The 20,271-nt window shown below is 34.7% G+C and overlaps 1 protein-coding gene across 1 annotated transcript; it reads right to left on the bottom strand.

Annotated features, from left to right (window-relative positions):
- Positions 1-9,434: 9,434 nt before the first annotated feature.
- LOC142619249 (putative methyltransferase PMT25) lies at positions 9,435-16,684 on the bottom strand. Its single transcript, XM_075792310.1, has 9 exons — positions 16,356-16,684; positions 14,746-15,679; positions 14,512-14,661; positions 13,303-13,573; positions 13,066-13,176; positions 12,794-12,968; positions 10,967-11,236; positions 10,011-10,205; positions 9,435-9,910 (listed from the first exon to the last, which is right to left on the bottom strand). The coding sequence occupies exons 2-9, from the start codon at positions 15,643-15,645 to the stop codon at positions 9,682-9,684; spliced, it is 2,301 nt and encodes a 766-aa protein (XP_075648425.1). The 5' UTR covers positions 15,646-15,679; positions 16,356-16,684; the 3' UTR covers positions 9,435-9,681.
- Between the last annotated feature and the right edge of the window lie 3,587 nt (positions 16,685-20,271).

Here is a 20,271-nt window from a genome sequence, read left to right as displayed (position 1 = left end):
TGGAGATTCTTCAATTGAAAGCACGCCTTGATTCAAGCCACGGCTGAAAACATAAGCCAATTTTTTCTTTTGTTATGTGTGCACGGATTTTCCAAATAATGTTAGCCTTAAAGATGAAAATAAATACAACTCTCATTTTTTTTCTTTGCTTTTCATCATCAAACTATTGGTTAGGCATCCAATGATGAGTTTATGGCTTTGTTGGTGAGTGCTATGAGCGCCTGAGCCCATGAATGCCATCTTACACTTAAATTTGGGAAGCACCACTAACTCAGGATTAAGACACAGAATAAAGTCATGTCAATCACACTCTAACAGGTGAGAATTCAGTGTTCCATGAAAGAACTAAGCACATAGAGGTAGATTGCCATGCGGTGAGAGATAAGATACAAGACAACATCAACAGGTTGTTCTATACACTAACACATTCTCAGTTAGCAGATTTTCTTTCAAAAGCACTTAGTTCTCAACAACTTTTTTCTCTACTTTCCAAGATGAGCATTGTAAACATTCATAGTTCTGGTTCTCATTTTGAGGGGAGTGTCAAAGTTCTAAAGATCAAAAGGGAAGAAAAGAAAAGAAGAACCTGAAGATCAACACAGCAGTTAAACGATAGAAGAGTTAGCTAAATTGCAAGTAGTTTTAGTCTAATTATTCACGTGTAAAAACACACGTGGCTTTATCACACGTGTTGTAACTAACTTAGCATATAGTTTGGAAAAAGAGAGGGAAAGTTAGTTTTTCTGTTTTCTTAGTGTATATAACAGAGATGCTTGCATAGATTCATTATTGCAACATACAATAGAAGAAAATTCCCAGAACTCTCTACTTTCTCTATAATTTTCTGTAAGAATTCTTACAAAAGCTAGTGAATTTGTGAAAATAATTAGCTATGGAGAGGTTCTCTTTCTTTAAGGAGGCAAGCTGATATCAAATCTGCATTGTTGGAGCACTGGATATTGAGGTGACAATGAGTTCTACGGTTAGCCAAACCTCTCACAAGGTTACACATTTAACTACACTAGTTGCAAACCAACATGATGCGGGGAAAATTTAACAATTTTTTTTTATTAATTGAAAATAAAAATAGTAGACGAGACTTATAAATATTAGTTTAAAACCTTTAAAATGATGTAATTATTTTCTAACAAAGAATGGTTAATACAATATAGATTTTCTAAATTAAGCTATCTATATTTGTTATTTAAAAGTATTTTAAATTTTGTAATTTTCTTTTCTTTCAAATAAACATATTGTATTTTACATTCAATTATTATATAGGCGAGATATTTTATAAATAATATAATGTGTGGTTAGAATTTATTTCTAATGTTCCTTACAAACAATTTATCCTCTATATATCTTTTTTTTAGAAGAATCTTCTATATATCTTAAATGTCCTAAAAAAAGAAGCATATATAGGTAAATTCACCACTAATCTAAGGGAAAAAAAGATACAAGATTTTAATAACATAAGAAAAATGTAATTTTATCAATAATCTACTAAACTCATTACAAAAATGTGACATAATTGTCAATAAAGCAACTCCTCTTTTTTACACAAACCTCTACTCCCAAAGCATCACTAAAGTGAACTAAAAGGATCGAAGTGAATTGAAATGAATGGACTAAAATTGACTAAATAGACCAAAGTGGACATACATGTACCAAATTAACTGAAGTGGAACAAAAAACTATGCTGATGTGGCTCAACAGGACGCATTAATAATAAATATTACGCTTCAACTCTTAAATATTATATAGAATCACAAATAACGTTTTTTGAAAGAGATGAGATGAGTGCAATTAGGACGATTTGGTCTTGTAGGTACCGTTTTGTGAAGGTATGATTGAGGAAATATGGCACTGGTTTCACAATTTGATTGAATGGCGATAACCTGTGGTGGACTGGGGTTTGAACTATCAACAAATACATAAAGATTTTGATCCTTTGGTAATGGAACACTTGTGCTTTCCACCAGAGATAATTGTCTCTTGTGAGCTTAATAGTTATCAAATGGTGTATGAAGGTATGGTTGTGAATGAAGTGTTAAGAAGATTTTGTCAGAATCAATGATGTTCGCCGAAGTAGATGAGGGGGAGGCCATTTTGGTTAAGACAGATATTTGTCAGTTTGGCTCTGATAGCATGTAAAGTTTACAACTACAGAATTGAACTTTCCACTTCACCTTAACATGGTGGGGGAATACATCATTGGATTACTTAGAGGCTGTTGATGGGTATGTACAAAACGTGTAAGAATCCAAATTACAATCAACTGCCATCACCTAAGATGAATTTTATCTACTTCAGAATATATTTTGATGAGATTTATCACTTCTGTCACTTCCTGGTCAATCTTCCAGCTTTATATTGGCAAGATTATCCTACAACATACTTGTCAAGGTCATGATGTAACAAAAAAATTTGGAAACACATCATAGGTGTTGGGCATCAGTTTTCCACAAATTCATATTATTTTTACATATTGCTATGCTCTTATGAGAGTTTGGAAAATTGTAACTACCGCAAGAAATCCGATATAGATCATCTAAAACACTACAGGGACACAAAAAGGTGGGAAAATGAAAATCAAGACAGTACACTTTGTTAACTATTATATCATTATTTTTTGAGGAAAATACAGATTCTAAGAGACATTACATTGAAGAATAATAATGATTATCACCATGGTAAGGTGATTTAGTTTCATCATTTCGAGTAATGTCTCTCAAGGAAAGAGAAGTAAATCGATTAAAATCTGGCTGTTTTATCCTCCCCATCCTGAAATTATCTTCTGTAAACTCGTTCTGTTCATGAGGACTCCAATTCAACTATCTTTACAAGAGACTATGCTATACCCGCTGACCAAGTGAAACAAATCTACAGGAGTGTGAGTCTGTTGATGATAAGCACATCAGATCGATTCAAAATCGCTGTAAAAGGCTAGTATACAAAACTCTGCATGCTTCCTTCTCATCAGTGCAACTCTAAAATTGCGTTTCTTACAACTAAGAGTGAAGTGCCGAATTAGAGTTCTTCAAATCACAACTAGACCTTTCCATCTGATGAAGGAAGGTTTCTGTTGGCCTTAAAGGCTTTGGAAGATGATTTAGATAGAGAATTGGTGCCTTTTGAGGGAGAGGAGGAAGGGCAAGGGAGCTTCTTAGGTAGCATCTGTTCCCAGTATTCCTTGGGCAATCTTGATGCTTCTGAAAGAACAATGAAAGCAAGAAGAGTAAAGAGCAAGCACTTGTGCCTCCAAGAACCTAACATGTTGAATACTCAGGAAATGAACAGAGCTCTGCTTTAACTTTCAAAGCTTGCAGCTTTAGATAGACTGTTGCAGCAGACATGTTGAGTAATGTATGGAGACTGCCAACTTGTGTGTTTGAGAAAAGATGACTTAATGGCAGACAATGGGGTATTTGATAATGCTAATCTTTTGAGCAGCTCATGTTGTTGCTCTCATTGTCTAATATAGAAATAGAATCTGTGTGTGAGAGAGTGAGGAATTTGAGGGAGTTTAATATTTCGTACCCCAAATTGGTTGAGTACTACAATTGTTTAATCTTCTGTCTGGTAAAAAATCTTTGCTGTCAGACTTATTCAAGCAATATAATTAGTAATGCCACTTAGACAATATGTGATATTAATGAAACAGTATTTTACCATTTTGGTTTGCACTTTTTGTAAGCATACATATTCCCTACATATAATGCATGCCATGAGATCGATTTCATGTCCCGCATGAAAATACATAGCATTGGTTAGCATGCTCATAATATGTTTAGTATTAGAGTTTTTAAAACTCAATCAAAATCACCTTGAAGCTATGTCTGAGTCTCGAAATATACAAGGGTAATCATTTCAATACATTGCAAATGCATCCTCTTTGGTTTTACATGACTGCATAGAATCATGCATGGGTAAATATCCACTTCTACATTAGAATTGATGAAGCATGTGTCAATAATAAAAAATGTTCCCTAAAGCCTATAAGCCTTCATTTTAGAAAATAGAAACCCCACCTACCTCTGGTATTATTATTATTATCTCTCAATCATGCAAACATGAGGAGAGTACCCTTTTCACTAATTTTAGATAGTTCAAAAGCCAAGCAAGCCTCAGTAAGAAAAGCTTGAGAAAAATTTAAAGGAGTCGAAAGAAGCATCTAGGCACTTTTGTATGCTATTCTGCCAACAAAGAAATGCTTTTACCTCAAAAGGATAATGGACATCACTTATCAGCATTGTCACTGGGAAATCAATTAATATTTTGTGTAAAGACCAGTGATCGGGGCACCCCAAAGCTAAGTAGAGTCAGTGAAGGAACAAAATTTAATTAAGATACAAGGTATATGGTCATTTTCTCTTCTTCAGGAAAAACATAGGTCAGTTATAATAGACAAAATCAAAATCCTCGCTCTCTTACAACATATTAAAAAAAAAATTACTTCTGAAATTATTCACGAAGAACTTATAGGTCAATTAACATATTTTCCTCAAGTCTGTTTCCAACAAAGATATCCAAGGATTAAATCTCCCTCCTAACTTAAGATGTAAAAAATAATAATGAAATCAATCCATGCGAATATCTATTCTACCCCGGAAGAAGATCAAACCAGAATTTAGCAATTGAAATGATATAACATTACCATGCTGTCAAAAGGGGCTATTTGAGCTTTTTCAATATACTAAAGAAGAAGCCTGCTGCACCAAACTTTGAAGTGCTCGTGAGCTCACAATTTTTTAATTGCAGTAAGCTGAAGGAATGTCGGATGAAAGACTATATTTAACATTTAGGCAGGCTAATCTGGGACAAAAGGAGTTGGAATGTGTACAATGCACTCCTTTCTCAAAGTGGTAGGGTCCATTCTTGCTCAAAGTGCTCCATGTCTTACTAACTACTAATTCAGTAATCAAAATGCTTTAATGTACATATAAAATATTTAATCTTAAACTGACAAATGTAGAGTTAATTTGTCATCTGCCCCTACCACACAAAAAACTAATTTTTAACTTTTTTTTCAAGTGGATCTATGAGAAAGCTCCCATTAAAGTCCTCAATTATATTAGAATGTTTGAGAAACAACATTTTCACCTTTTAAAAACGTCTTACGCTTATTGTGATGTAGAATCTGTTATGCCTCAACTTGTACTCTTATGTCCTTGCATCAGAGCTAGTGATCATCACTAACTAGAGCAAATCTTATACTATTTATCTCAATGCACATGCTGTTGTGATTTCAATATTCATGGAATCTTGTGCAAGCCACACAAGTGTTGAAATAACAAGAACAGATGCATGCATACAACCCATGTTACGGATAAGAGCTGAAGATAGGATAAGATGAAGTTGTTTGTAATTCAAACTCTCTGCTGAACTTAATCCAGCTATCCACAGCAGCTGTGATAATCTCAAATACGAATTACAAATTGTAGATAGGATCTGCTGAAGATAGGATAAGATGAAGTTGTTTTGTAATTTAAACTCTTTTATATTTTGAATCTTTGTATCTGTACAATCCTATATAAATGAAACGTCCCAAGCCAAATTGGTTAGGCTGAAAATATTCCAAAATATTAGTGTTTACATGGTACCCAACTATCCTAGAAGTTGTAACACTAAAGGAACCTGCAGTAAGACTTCGCTCTGTAAATTTTCTTGCACAGGAAAAAACTGTGCTGTACTAGGTTAAAGAACTGAATGTTTAAGCAGTTTACTTCTTCCCCAAAAATTATAGAATCCTCTCAATTCATTTGAAATAGGAATAGCCCATTTCACAGTTAAGATTTTATTTCTTAAATCTAAAATTTCATTAACTACCACTTTTTAATGAAGTGGTGCTAGGTAAATATTTATATTTGTAACATTTAATTTACCCCAAGAAAAAATCCTTTTCAAATGGAAATATTTACTTTCCACCAAAAGCCACTACTGTCTCCATCAACAAGTCATTCATCTTTGACATTGCTGTCAATGTCGCCAGATCCCTTGGTCCACCTAGGATCTTCCAAAATCAAGGACTCAAAATGAACAAGTACAATTATTCCAACATTCAAAGTAACAGAGACAAGGTAAAGGATGAGAATGATGGGGAAGTTGTGAACGAAGTAGTTTAAGATTATTTTGTCAGCCTGGGTATGGGAATGCTCACTTAATAAAAATATAAGATATGCTCATATCTTCCTTGAAAGTCTTGCTGTCGGGAAATTTTACACGGGCTCATACACCATAATTATGTGCACAACTGCTACATTATCAAAGGTGGGATTGTTCTGCTAAGAAATTGACATTGGCTACATTCGTAATATATATTAAAATAAAGTTAGATAGGCCTGCACAGTACACGTATGACTATGCTTATGCTGCTAGACCTTATAAAAATAAAATTAAATTAAAAAATCTATAATGTCAACAATGGGTATGAGAGACTTGAATCCTTGTTCTTCTCATAAAGAAGTTAAAGCTGTAATTCTAATTTTCAACATTAAAGCTCTTCCATGCACTCTTCTAGGTTTTTGAAAGAAAATGTCGCAGAGTCCAAACGCTATATAATTATTTTGTAATGTGATGTATTTTAAAATTTATTCACAAACTTTTATTGAAGAAAATATATTATGATTAACTTTTTTATATATGTATATATTATGATTAACTGTTTTTAAAAAAAATATACTGGATTGAGATCAGATGCAATACCTAAGGTGTTGCACTTGATGCAACTCTTATTAATGGTTGAGATTGGTTGTTGCAAAAAGTAATTTTCAATCTCAAGCATTAATTAAAAAAGTTATAAAAAAAAAGTGAAAAGAAGTAAAAATTAAAAAAAGTAAAAAGTAAATTTTTTTGTGAGAGATGGTAGGGTGAAAAAATGTGCAAACTGATATATTAATAATTAACAATTTTCAATTATTTAAAAGCCATAAGGAGACACAATAGCAAAAATCTAAGACAGATATTGTAGATAGTATAGATAATGATTTGACACAAGAAACGCCATGTCTATAACCTTTTGTGGAAGGTTGTGGACCTAGCATTTCTCTTTGAAATAAATATTAATTCTTTTTTTTTAATTTGACACTCAATGCCCACCTACCTTTAGAGGTATGGAGAGTTAATAATAATAATAATTAAATGAATCTTAGTATTTTTTATTAAAGTATGAAAATACAAAACATTTTTATTAAGTCATCTCTTGTCATTTCTCACATTTAAAAACTTCTTATCTATATTCCTCAACCAAAAAACAAAAACAAAAACAAAACAAAAAAACAAAAGCAAAAACTTCTTATCTCTATGGTTAACAATAGCCAAATTATAGGGATAACAATTTCAAAACACAATAAATACTAACATCACCTTTGGCATTATTATAGAAAGTAAAGTTTTAAAGCTTTGGCAACTCTTTACCACTGCACACATTTGGTGTGGTGGTCACTTTATAAGTATAAATGCTTGTAAGGTGTAGGGGTAAAGGTCGAGGTTTAAGTCTCTAAGAGGGAGTTTCACACACATATACACTTAGATTAGGTTTGAGTAGAAATTTTATCTTGTATATAAAAAAAAATAAAAAATAAAAAAGAAGAAGAAGAGCTTAATGATATAAAGCTTTAATTGAAAAGCTCTTTAGTGTATTGAGTGTTTGGCGAAGTATGGTGAATAAGTGGAAGATTGGTTTGGGTATTTGCAGTCCTAGAGGAGAGGCTTCTAACGGTAAAATGAGGGAGTTTCTCTCTCTCTCTCTTGAAATAAAATAAAATAATTTTTATTGTGTCAATTTTTTTTTTTTTTAAACACACATATACTAAACACACAATTATGATTTTTCGCATTTTAAACCATGTTATTTGAAACATGATACCAAACACATCTTTTGCATTATGAATACTTTAAACACGTGTTTTTACAACACTTTTTAAACCACAATTTTCACATTATTTTGAACAACGATGCTTGAAGTCTACCACAAAACAGGCCCTAATGTTTTAAAGTTGTAAAGTAATAAAATATGAACAATGAGTTGTATAATTCCCCACCCCCCCCCCCCCCCCTCCTTAAAAACTCCAAATTGAAGCTTTAGCCTTCAATTTGTTTTCAGCTTAAATGACACCTCCCTCCCTCCTAAAGCAATTTTTTATTGGCTTTCTACACATTGCAATTTATTTTCGGCTACTTTTCGGTACAAAAAGCACTGTATGGCTCTGCAACGGAGTGAACGGACCCCTAAGCTTAGGCCTTAAAAGTTGTTTTCAGCCTTAAGAGTCCCCTTAAAATTTAACCCCCTCCCCCCATAAAGCACTTTTCAACCACTCCAAAGAAAAACTAGTAGAATCCCCTAAATCTCTAGCACTTAAAAACTCTTTGAGGGCGTTTGGATAGCCCGTTTACGTCCAAGTTTTTTTTTTTTTTTTTTTTTTTTTTTCAACGTGTGTTTGTTACTGTTCATTGGCCATGAACAGTGATTTTAGGCCAATGAACAGTAACTTTTGAAATGAACAGTAATTTTTACCCCTTTAAAAATTATTTTGCTACAGTGTTTTTAATTTTCAGCAATAAGTTCTATCCAAACGGACCCTTTATCACAAAAACTCTACTTAGATCTACTTTCTATAATTTTGAAAATTTCAGAAAAGAGAGTAACCCCCCTCTAAGCATTTTTAGACCGTTAAAAACCCTAAATCCCTTTCAATTAAAGTTCTTTATCGCAAAAACTCAACAACTAAAATTGTACTTAGCTCTACTTTAATACCAAACAAACCCATGAGTATATTGAAGTGGACCCCAACCTACACAAATGAAAAGGCTCTATGTTCAATAACTGAAGGGATCTAAGCTGCAGAGTCCATAAAACGCTAAATTTTCTTGCATAACATGAAATTTGATTCTCATCAAATGAAAATTCAACCTATTTTGCTTTAGCACCCACATTTAGCTTCAACACATGATAGTTATCAAATTCTGGCACACCTATTTTGCCAATGAAGAAAGCTACTAAAATAGAGAATAGGTTGATTTCAGATGCCACAGCAATTTTAGGACAAGATGAAGATGCAAAGTCTTTGGGGGATATATAATCCACAAAATGGTATTTAAGAACCCAAAAAAATTTTAACAAGGAACATTATGAAAATTTTCCTACTTTTTTCTTTTATGACAAAACCTCACCAAGGCCCCCTTTGGACCCATCCTTGGGAATCAAATCCCGGATACATGCCAAACCATGTATCAAGTAATCTAGGAAAATTCCTAGTGGGGATTCAAAACCAAGATGTTTGGGTCAACAGCTCATCCCAAGCCTCCCAACACAACGCTGCTCCCTGACGGGTGCAAATTCTGTATTAATACCAATCTATACAATTCCAAAAACACGTGCCTAATAACCATTAAAAAGTATTAAATTTTCATTCATATTAAAGATAATATGCAGATATCAAAAAATAAGGTCCGATCTTGTCTATAATTGATGAAGGAATAAATAGAGTAAATATAGTAAAGTACATTACTGGGACTAAAAGAATAATCAACCGTAAATAATTTACATCTAAATATAGAACTGCAGGTATGGCCTCGCTGACTTAAAAAGCTTGAGGACGAATAATAATACCTAAATGGGCTAGAGTGCTAGTAGTATCAGCAGCACAGCAGCCTTGGACAGACAAAACTTAAGTATCATGCTTAAGAAATAGCCGACATAATTGTTTCGACCTTTGTGGGACGCCACATTGTCTTCCGGGCACAGAGCAATCCCTCCTTGTCATTTGAATAAATTAATCGGATTTCCCACTGTAAAGATTTGGCCATGTTCTCAACTTCACGTATGGTTTCAACACTGTCCCGTACGATCAGCTTTCCTTCTGGCCTGAGGATCCTATCAACTTCTGCAACCACTGCCTTTAAGTTGCACCTGTGACCAGATAATTATCAACACATTAAGTCAAACTAATCATTGGAGGTCAGTGTTGAGGACTAAAGTAGCAAGAAATGTAACATATAAGATAACAAACCTCTTTTTGAGACCAGAGAAGAGATGATCTGCATGGAGAAGATCATAGGATCTGGGGTAGGTATTAAATGATTCACACCAGTCGTGATATATTCCAAATAAACCACGCTCATATATTATTGGGAGTGTGTCTGGAGAGTCAATTGGGACTACATTCATTACCCACACTTTCAAGTTTTTTAGTGCCGCAGCAAACCTAAAAGAAGCATCCATTATATAAATTATAAAGAAATAATCAAAAAGATACAGAAAACAAAAAGAAAATGAGCCTCACTTAGCTTCTTACTACATAAGAAAAAGGGAATGTTAAGGTGGTGCCAGGAAATTTTCTCAAGGGGGTGAATACATTTTTGTGTAATTTTCTCAAGGGGGTGATCAGATATTTAGTACCAAAAGGATACCTACCCATTTTCAAGGGCCTGCCAAGGTTTTTTTTTTTTTTTTTAATTGATAAGTTAAATATGCAACAGAGAGTAGGCTTCAAATGGAATAGAATGACAAAAAAAAAATACATGTGTCCCACCTAACTACTTCGTTGAGGATCCATAACTGACCCCAATATTTTGAAACCAATGCTTGGATGTTTTTGTATAAATTAAACATGCACCAAGTGGTTAGAATGGGGAAGAAGAATATATGTGACCCCAATAAATCTGTTGAGATACAACCCTATAGTTTGGGGATTAAGGCTTTGTTGTTGTTACACATGCCCCCCAATGGGTTTTGAATTTGTGACCTTACCCTCCACCATTCTTATAGGATAAAAAGTGTCATTTGAGCTAGAGTTCATTAGCACCAATGATGGAAAGAAAGTATTTAAAAGCCAATGAGCTCTAACTCAACTATGCGAGTGTGGTGCTAGGTTTAGGATGAGTTCATGGGTATAAGACCTACTATATTTGTGTGTAACTTACCAATCAGGGAAAATAAAGTACTAAAAAATGTAGGATTTCTTACCCTCCATATACAGCTCTCATGTCCATAACATTCCTCACGGAAGACCAGTTGATTCCCATCCCATTCAAATATGAGTGGGAGACAACATTTTTCCAGTGCTGGTAGTCAGCAGTGAAATCCTCCACAGCACCTTTGCCATAGACTCCAACTTGAGAATTAAGCCAGTAAGGTGGCTTCTCCAACCTTAGTGGCCATTGCTCAGGCCACTGAGACCCTCGCTCTGATTTTTCAACTGGTACTTTGTGCATGCATGCTTGCAGTGGTACATTCCTGAACAAAAACACTCACAGAAACACTTAATGAAAATTTTCACTAATAAAAATATTTGAGCATTTCCAGAGCAGAGAGATGCTTCCATACTGAAGTCAAGAAATTCTGAAGCAGGTGAACTTGCTTAGAAGAAGATAAGATATAAATAAAGATACTCATTTTTTGAAGATAAAATTACACCCATACTTCCTATTTTCATTTTTTTGTTTTTCCCGTTACCAATACAAAGAAAATGCATATTTGTCGCACAATATGATGGACGCTTAATTCGAAAATCTGCAACTTCCAAAACTCCAGAACAGATGCAGAGAGTAAAGAATTCGAGGAAAAACGAGCATTAAATCCAAAGATAGTTTTAATGAAGCATCTTCTTGGCACCTTTCATAAGCTACTGTGGTTATTACAGTCTTAGTTTCTTTAGGATAGAAAGCTGCTGGTTCATTTTTAATTAAGTTAAATTAGAATAAGCGCAATTTGGTAAATTCCAAATGTTCTAAAGTGGTCTGTCCTTGGTCGTAGCAAAGGCCCATGAGTCTTATTTTGTCTTTTGAATCCTTTTCCTGTGGTTTAGAGGTTCATAAACACTTTTTCTTTGCTATTAGTAATTAGTTTGAGTCTTTGTCTCTTCTTGGAAAAACTTTAGCAATATCCTAGATAAAGGCTTTATTGTAATAAATAAAATTGATAGTGATAATTTTAATAGAATTCCAACCACTTATTTAAGCTTTGAGAATGTGATTGCCATCTCCTACCTGTGTGATTGCTTAGGAAAAGCTATTTTTTTTAATTACTTGTTCTATAGCTTCTATCCACTGTTTTAACATCAAGCATATTCAAGATTCCATCCATTCATTACCTAAACCCTCAAACATCAAAACTTATTCAAGAATCCTTCAAGATCTCATTAAGAAATAAAATTTAGTGGTAATTTCCTAAATAATTTTTATCAGAGCCCATTCAAGCTTTTGTCCTGCATCACTATATTATCTCCATGTAAAGCTAATGAAAGAAAATTAGTTTCCCTAAGAAACTGAAGGTCACTTCAAGGAAATAGAAACTCTCTTCTAAGGTGCACCATGATCTTATTTTACCTCACATAAGAAATTCAAGACTTCTTTAATTTGCATGCATTAATACTTCTAAGACTAAAAGTAGAAAATGATAGTAAGTAAAGCATCTCATATTTTATGAACTCCTTAAGAAAATGGCCTTTGAGCCAAATGGGGCTTCTACCCCCCTGAAGTATGGGGTGTCAGGTGAATAGGGTGGTTCAAATCCCATAGGGTATGTGAGCATTAACTAGCGAAAAGATAATTATAACAGCGTTATAACAGTAACAAATGTCTTTAATCCCACTAAACGTGCCAGATCTATATCCTATATGGCTATCTATCTAATGAACTTGTCAATTGGATTTGTGCACAGTAAACCTTACATTTTATAGCCCAATAATGAGTTAAGTGTCTATTTTAATTTATAACAGCCAATATTTGTACCAGACACCAATGACACCATTATTAAACCACTATATTAAACCATGGGGAAAGTAGAAAATACCAGGCTGCATTTGGGTCATCAGATTCTTTGCAGAGGGGAGGCTCATTTTTTGGTCTTTTGTCATAGCACTCATTGGAAGTTGGTTTCCTGTATATTGCTGCACCCACTTCATTCAATTTGTCCTTTTTAATCACCACCAGATCCCAGCACATTGACTTTGTTAGCTCAGACATTGCTGCCATCAATTACAACAAAAAGAAAAATGGAAGGGTGTCTAAAAGTCAACTTCAAGTCCATTTTTTTTTAGAGGAATCTAAATGAAACAGTTCTACCTTTCCAAATGCCAGAATCTTCTGGATTCTTCCGATAAACCGGAGTGGCAGACCAGACAAAATAACCTCCAGGTCGCAAGACACGATTTAGCTCCAAGAGAAGTTTACCACCTGCAATGTACCTCAAATTTTATCTCTAACAAAAATTAACTGGGAGAAGTAGGAGGAGAGAGGAGGGGTTGGAGAGAAAGGGAGGGGGGCAGGGGGGTGGGGAGGAGAAGAGGATGTAAACATTACCTTCAACATGCCAAGGGACCCTACAGCGTGCACAGTGGACAACATCAAATACAGCCCCAGGGAAGGGAAGTCTTTTGGTGCCCATAACTGATGATATGGCAGGGATTCCTCGTTCAAGTGCAAATTGTACTTGAGCTTCATGCTCATCCTTGGGAGCAAATGACATTGCAAGAACATCTCTGTCGAAAAGAAAACCTCCAAAGCTAGCCACTCCACACCCAACATCCAATAATACACGACTTCTTTTTCCCCATGCAATATCAGGAAGAGACTGCATTTTCCATAAAAATATAATGAATTATACTTGTCAGAGAAGGAATAGAATCCCACGAACAGATCATCCTTGCAAATCAGAATGCCAAACTAAAAATAATAATAAAAATATAGGAAAACTAAAGATAAGTAGATTGTGTTTGGAACATTTTCTGGATAACAGAAGTATGATCATGTCAACATTATATAAAATTGGTGAAATGTGAATAAAGAACAGGACATGACATGACATGAATAGGGAAAATGAGGTTGATGATAAGCAAAAGTAGCAAGAACAGAAAATCAAGAGAAGAGGACAGCGCATTTGATAAATTCAACAGAAGCTTTTCGGTTAACAAAAATGGAAAATTCAAAATTAAGACGATCCTGGTAAGTTCAAAAGAGGACACAGAAGAACCTTCCAGCGTGCTCATCAAGAAATCAAGTAAATTTATGAGTCTTTTCACCTATCACAAAAGGAAAGGGGAAAAACTAATAATAAATACAGAAATATTCTCCTTTTATTCATTCTGCTGTGATTCATATACAGTTAAAAGCAGATCTGTACTTCCTGCAGTAGACCAGTGTATGCATAGAAATAAGAATTGCCCCAGTGAGCACTCACCACTCAGGTGTAGTGTAGAATAAAAGACTAATAGTTCCAGTTCATGTTTAATCCAGTCCTGAGCTTAGAGAACTGAACTAGTTTAAAATCAGCGAAAAAAACGAAATCTTTTCACGTGAAACGCAAATATAAATAGACAAAGGAAGGAGAATTTGGATATGTTGAAATGAGATACAAAAGTACCTCATTCACAGTATATTAAAATGCTTTCTACTTCGCTGAACCTAATATTGTTGATGCACCTATATATGTACTAATATGAAATCAGAATAAACAAATCTGCTTTATTCACAGGACGGCCAGAGCAGAACATATAAGCGACAAGGGCTCACTTTTTGAACAAAATCAATGTAATGAAGAGCGCCCTTTACGAACTGAGTTCCACCTCCAGGAAAAGTGAGGTATTCACCAGTAACTTTAACCCAATTTTGGTGCCCCTTAATCTCTGCAAGCTTGGTGTGGGGAACGTTATAATACCATATCTGCATAACACACCAGTAAAACAATATTCAACACCAAGTAAACCTTAAATAGTTTTTCATGGATCAACTAGATGTTGGGTATACCTTTTCCCTGCTTGTAGGCCACTGAATTGGGATTTTATATCCTTTAGGTAGAGGAACGAGACAAGTGGGAGCTTCATCCGGACAGTGCCTCTCTCGATGCTCATAGTGGCCTGTACTTGGAAGCTTTCTAATTGCTTTCAAATTGTCAAGGCAAGGGATGTAGTCTGGCCCAGCAGTGACATTACAGACTTTCCAGCTATAGCCACTTTGGTCCTTAGTTATTGAAGCTTGTTGTGATTCCTTCTCATTCTGTGACTCTGTTGCTTGGGTTGAAAATGCCCCATTTTGAGTAGTAGCTTCATTCAATAGTTCTGACTGGGCGCCAGCAGGGAAGATCTCAGGCTGATCAACTTTCTTCTCCTCAGTCAGATTACTTTCCTCTGTTTCCAATTTTTTCTCACCCTCAACCAACTCTGATTTATTATCATCAAATTCTGTCTGCTTAGCATCCATCACTTCACCAACTCCTCCATCTGTTCCCCCATCTCCAGTTTTTCCCTCCCCATCATTTTCAACCTGTCTCTTAGGCTCCTCTTCAGACTCAGACTTATCATCAGTGTTCACCTTCACCCCTTCTTCCTGATTTTCCTCAGCTCTATTCCCAGACTCCCTTTCAACTATGTTTTGCTCATTCCCAGTGTTCCCATCTTCATTAGTTGAATCCTCCAGAAAATCACCTGAACTGCCCTTGAAATTTCTAGAACCATTTTCAGGTACCATTTGTTTCACCTCATTTCCAGTGTCCACAGAAGCCAAGTCTGGATTTTGATCCGGAACAATGGATGACATTAAAGTCCAAATCGCAATTAAACAAAATGCAACAAACACCACTATAGATATAGTCGAACAGTAACTTGAAGACTTCCTCCCATCAATTCGGGAGTACTTTGCCTGAGCCATGTTTTCTAGGTGTAGACTTCCTTATGATATAGACCTGGAAGGGGCAATAACAACAAAAAATAAGCAAACCCACAAAACAAAACTCCTGAAATTCAATTTCAACTTAGCTCTTTAATTGTTTCAGAATCTCTAACTCTTTTTCTTTTCCTTTTTTCCCCCCAAAAACCGAAGCTCAACATAATTCTGATGGTTAAATCCAAGTACCCAGAACAACCAGTCTTACCAAAAAGACCAAGAATTTTTTATCATAAATTTCAAGAATCCATCCAAATGTGAATCAATATAAGTTGTGTAAATACTATTTGAAAAAATGCTGAAACCTCATAGTGGAAAAGAAAATCACAGATTTGGTTCAAGATGGTAATATGCTAATGGATAAACAACTTCCGTAGTATGACTAGTGAGATTCAAAACATAAATTGAAACAGTAAGAGGGAATACTCCAAAGCAAAAAAGCTTTCAACTTTAACAAAAGAGAGCATCACCCATCAATGCAAGAATCAATCTTTCATAAAAAAAAAGACCAAACTTTCACCACCCAAGATCAGTACTACAGAGCAAGCAAACGAAATCAGAAGCACAAAAGTAAAGAAAAAGTTAAACCCAGAAAAGATCTCAAACACTATACTACTACAACACTCCAAATAGTTCAAGAAATATATGAAGCAAAATCAAAACAGAAATATAGTAGAGTAGGATTTGAAGTGTACCCTTTTTCCCTGAGAGTGATCTGAGTGAAGAAAAAAAAAATTAAGGGTGTTGGGTCATTTTTATTGATCTGTTTTATAGTAGAGAGTAGAGAGAGAGTTGGGTGCTTTGGCACTGAGAGAGTTCTGAGAGCTTTCGTTTATGTGTCTTTAATTATTATTTTATTCCTTTTTTTTGGAGTAAGATTTGCAAAGAGTCAAAAAAGGAAACAGAAACAGTGTTGAAATATCATCGAGATGATATTATTATTGGTATTAGTAAAATAGTTATTTTATTATTATTGTGAGATCTGGTTTTTTTTTTTTTTTTTTTTTTGAGAAACTGTGAGATCACTGAGATCTGGTTGGCATGGGATATATGATGGGTGTTAATGTTAGCTTAGCTGGAAAAAGGGGATGAATTTAAGAGAGCATGAAGCGGCAAATCCAACATACAGCTAAAGCTGAAAAAACTAATTGGACAATGACTTGTTCATTACATGATTATCACTTACGCGGGGGAATAGAATTTGTTAGAAATTATCTCTCTCTTTTTCTTTTTTTTTCTTTTTTTCGAAGGTTACGAGAATTATCAATTTAAATTACTTAAAAATTATGACTTCTATATATGATATTTACCCTTTTGTTTTGTACCACTGTTATTATTATTGGAGTATCGTATAATATTTTTATCAAATTTTATTACTCATACTTTTATGAAATGTTGTGACAAAATAAAAGATAATATCTGTTCATAGGATTGTTCTCATATACTCTATATTTCCATCGCATAATTTATTAAATCATGTAAAAAAAAACAAGTTGCATGACTATTAAGAAAGTTACATAATTAAAAATAAACATTTCTAATTTTTTTTTTTTTTACGTGATGGATTGAGAGGAACTTCCTTCCAAAGTAGTATATATGGTGTATTTCACTCATACTCCAATTTGTATCTTATAAAAAGTTATCATTATAAAGTGAGTTAAAATCTTATCTATTCAAATTAATTAATTAAAAATAAATAAATTAAAATCCAGCATAAATTTTTCCTTGTTGGATGGTTTACTTATTAATTCATATGGCATCATTCTATCCAAATTTAAAACAGTATGCATGCTTAGTTCCAAATTGAATACAATTAAGTTTTTTACTAAAAAAAAAAAATACTATTAAGTTTTAGGACCCCAACCCTCCCCCCCCCTAAAAAAAATACTAAAGCTATTGTTACAGCATTTTACCCTAAGCATCAAATATATTCTAAATTGTAGTTAATGCACAAAACTCACACTTTTATGGGATTTAGGAGAGATTATGGTAGACAATCTTATGAATTTTACTCCAAAGTTTTTCTTTTTTAATTTTGTATGATGCTAATTCCTGCACTCAAACCTAAAATTTCTTGCTTTTCATAGAAGGCACTTGCCAAGTGAATAATTTTTTTCATAACTATCTATATGATATGGAATAATTGGTTATAAATTCAAACAAAAGTATTTTTTTAAAATTACAATAAATCATATTAACAATTATGAAAAATATTGTATAACATTAATACATTACCCATTTTATCAGTTGCCAAAAATAAAATGGAGACTTTTGACTTTGATGATGGATGCCAATTACAGTGTGACTGTGTGAGGTAGTAAGCAATTTAACGTGAACAGGAGTTGTGTCAGTAGTCAACTCACCTCCCTAACAAATAATGGAGTAATGGTATATGTACAGTAAAAATTGATAACAATGACAAATTTTCACTAATTATCATTTGAGTTACTATTTTCATCACTTCATTTCTTCCCCTAACAATCCGTCACATTGACTGATATCAAATTCTTTTTGCCAAATCTTTTTTTGTTTCTCTGAGCTTTCTCACAATAAAGGCTCACTAGTCACTACCGAGTCACCGACAGTAAAGGGAGGAAGCCCACGCGGGCACACTAAATGCGATGGCACATTGGCAATGTTATGAAGCACATGCAATTGCAATGCACAGATTCATTCATTCACCGACGCACAAAACGTCTTTTTCTTTTTTCTCACGCAGAAATTTAGTTTAAGGCCCACTCTGGAATAAAAATACAGGAGATGGAAAATAAAGGAAGAAAAATAAAGTAAAAAATAGCATTTTTTACTGTTTGTTTGGAAAAAAAAAATAGAAAAAATAAAAAATCATGAGAAAAATTTTCCTCCCAGGCTCACATATTCTCCTCCCAAATGGGAGGAAAACGTTGGGAAGAAAAGTGGTCTAATTGAACGTGATCATCGGACCCACATCAGCCAATTTGCATTTCTAGTAGTAGTGGTGGACTTGATAATCATTCTCCGGCATGCAGAAGATGACGGTGTGAAAGAAGGCCTCAAAAGAATGGTACACTTTTACAACTTTAGATTCAAGGAATATGGTAGCATAGAACAACACAAGATAGTACGACTAGAGTAACGTGATTGGCGCTCGTGAGAACGCCTAATTAATATGATGATTGTGATTCACTCAACGTGGATTTGACCAATGCAATTAGATTTTGAGCTATGCTACTAAATTAAAATACTAAAATCAATAAAATTTTAAAAATTTTAATATAAAAAAGTTCTAACTTGATGTGTCCAAAGTATTCTTAGTACCACTTAAATAATATCTAATAAATGAATGTGTATATAGATTATTAGTACAATAGTACCACTTAACTATTAACCCAATTCCTTGTCCAAAAAAAATATTAACTCAATTGATTTTTTTTTTTTTTTAAAAAAACCTTGTTTTCGAATAAAAAATTTAAAGTTCGAAATAAAAAAAGAAATCATCATAAAGCAAATATTGTGGGGAGTAAAAGAACCCAAGTGAGCATATGGGCCATTGGGCTGTAACATAGAGGGCCGACCTGCTCCAAGATTAAACTCTATGATTTGGCCCATATGCCGAGGGTCCGAGGATACAGCCGATGACGAGTTTCTCCTCGGACAAGCCCTAGAGAATTCAAAGTTTCATTATGAAGGTCAAACAACAACTCTAGAAAGACCAGTGGTTAAAAGCGGACATCCTGAATCTTCTAGATGCACCAGTATTAAAGAAAATATCAAGAGTAAAGGCTGCCACCTCCGCATTAAAGGCTCTGCACCTACCTCCCTGGCCGCATTAATGGGGAGGTGACCCCTGAACAGTGAGGTGGAAACTTCTAGTCACTGTTCAAAATGTATCAGGGAATGAAGTATAAAAGGGGGGTAAAGGCCAAAGAAAAAGGAGGGATCAGAAAACTAAGAAAGAAATTAAGAAATTGTAATCTTAAAGGAAGAAAGAGAAATAAAAAAGAAGTAGTCCTCAGCTCAAGTCCAAGGAGATCCATTTGTCATTATCGTTCGTTATTTACTTGTGTTTATTTATAAAAGTTTGTTATCAAGCTCCCAGTACTTCTAACCTAGGTTTCAAGTCCACACTCTACAAATTTTTATTGTTTAAGGCTCATTGGGCCTGAGCCCGTGATTGTCTTTGGGTCCAAGTGCAATTGTGCACTTACAATTGGCGCCGTCTGTGGGAAATCTAGTCTAGAAGGAGTTGGGATACTATGGCAGGCCTGGGTTCTCACCATGCAGAGTCACAGGGATCACAACCGGAGGATCGTTTCGAGCGCCTTGAGCGTCAGAGAGATCGTGAGGGAAGTGTCCATACAAAATACCCCGGCGCTAGCCATACTCATGGTGGGGGTAGCACCACCCACGAGGAGGGTTCTAAATCCATGCAGAAGGAAATCAATCGTTTGAAGAGAAAGTTACATCGTGCTAAACGTAGGTTTTCACCGTCCTCATCTAATCCTTCCTCAGAGGAGGATAAGGGAGGTGGCTACAGCTCGAGGTCGCGCTCCCCCACCAGTGCAACGTCCTCCGGTGAGGAGGACGGCCAGCCAACTCGCAGACGTAAGAAGCTTCACTCTAGGGGCTTAG

The sequence above is a fragment of the Castanea sativa genome, chromosome 12 (assembly GCF_040712315.1).
Source record: "Castanea sativa cultivar Marrone di Chiusa Pesio chromosome 12, ASM4071231v1".
NCBI classification, from domain to species: Eukaryota; Viridiplantae; Streptophyta; class Magnoliopsida; order Fagales; family Fagaceae; genus Castanea; species Castanea sativa.
The sequence above is the reverse complement of the archived record's forward strand: the minus strand, read 5'-3'. Positions and strand labels throughout refer to the sequence as shown.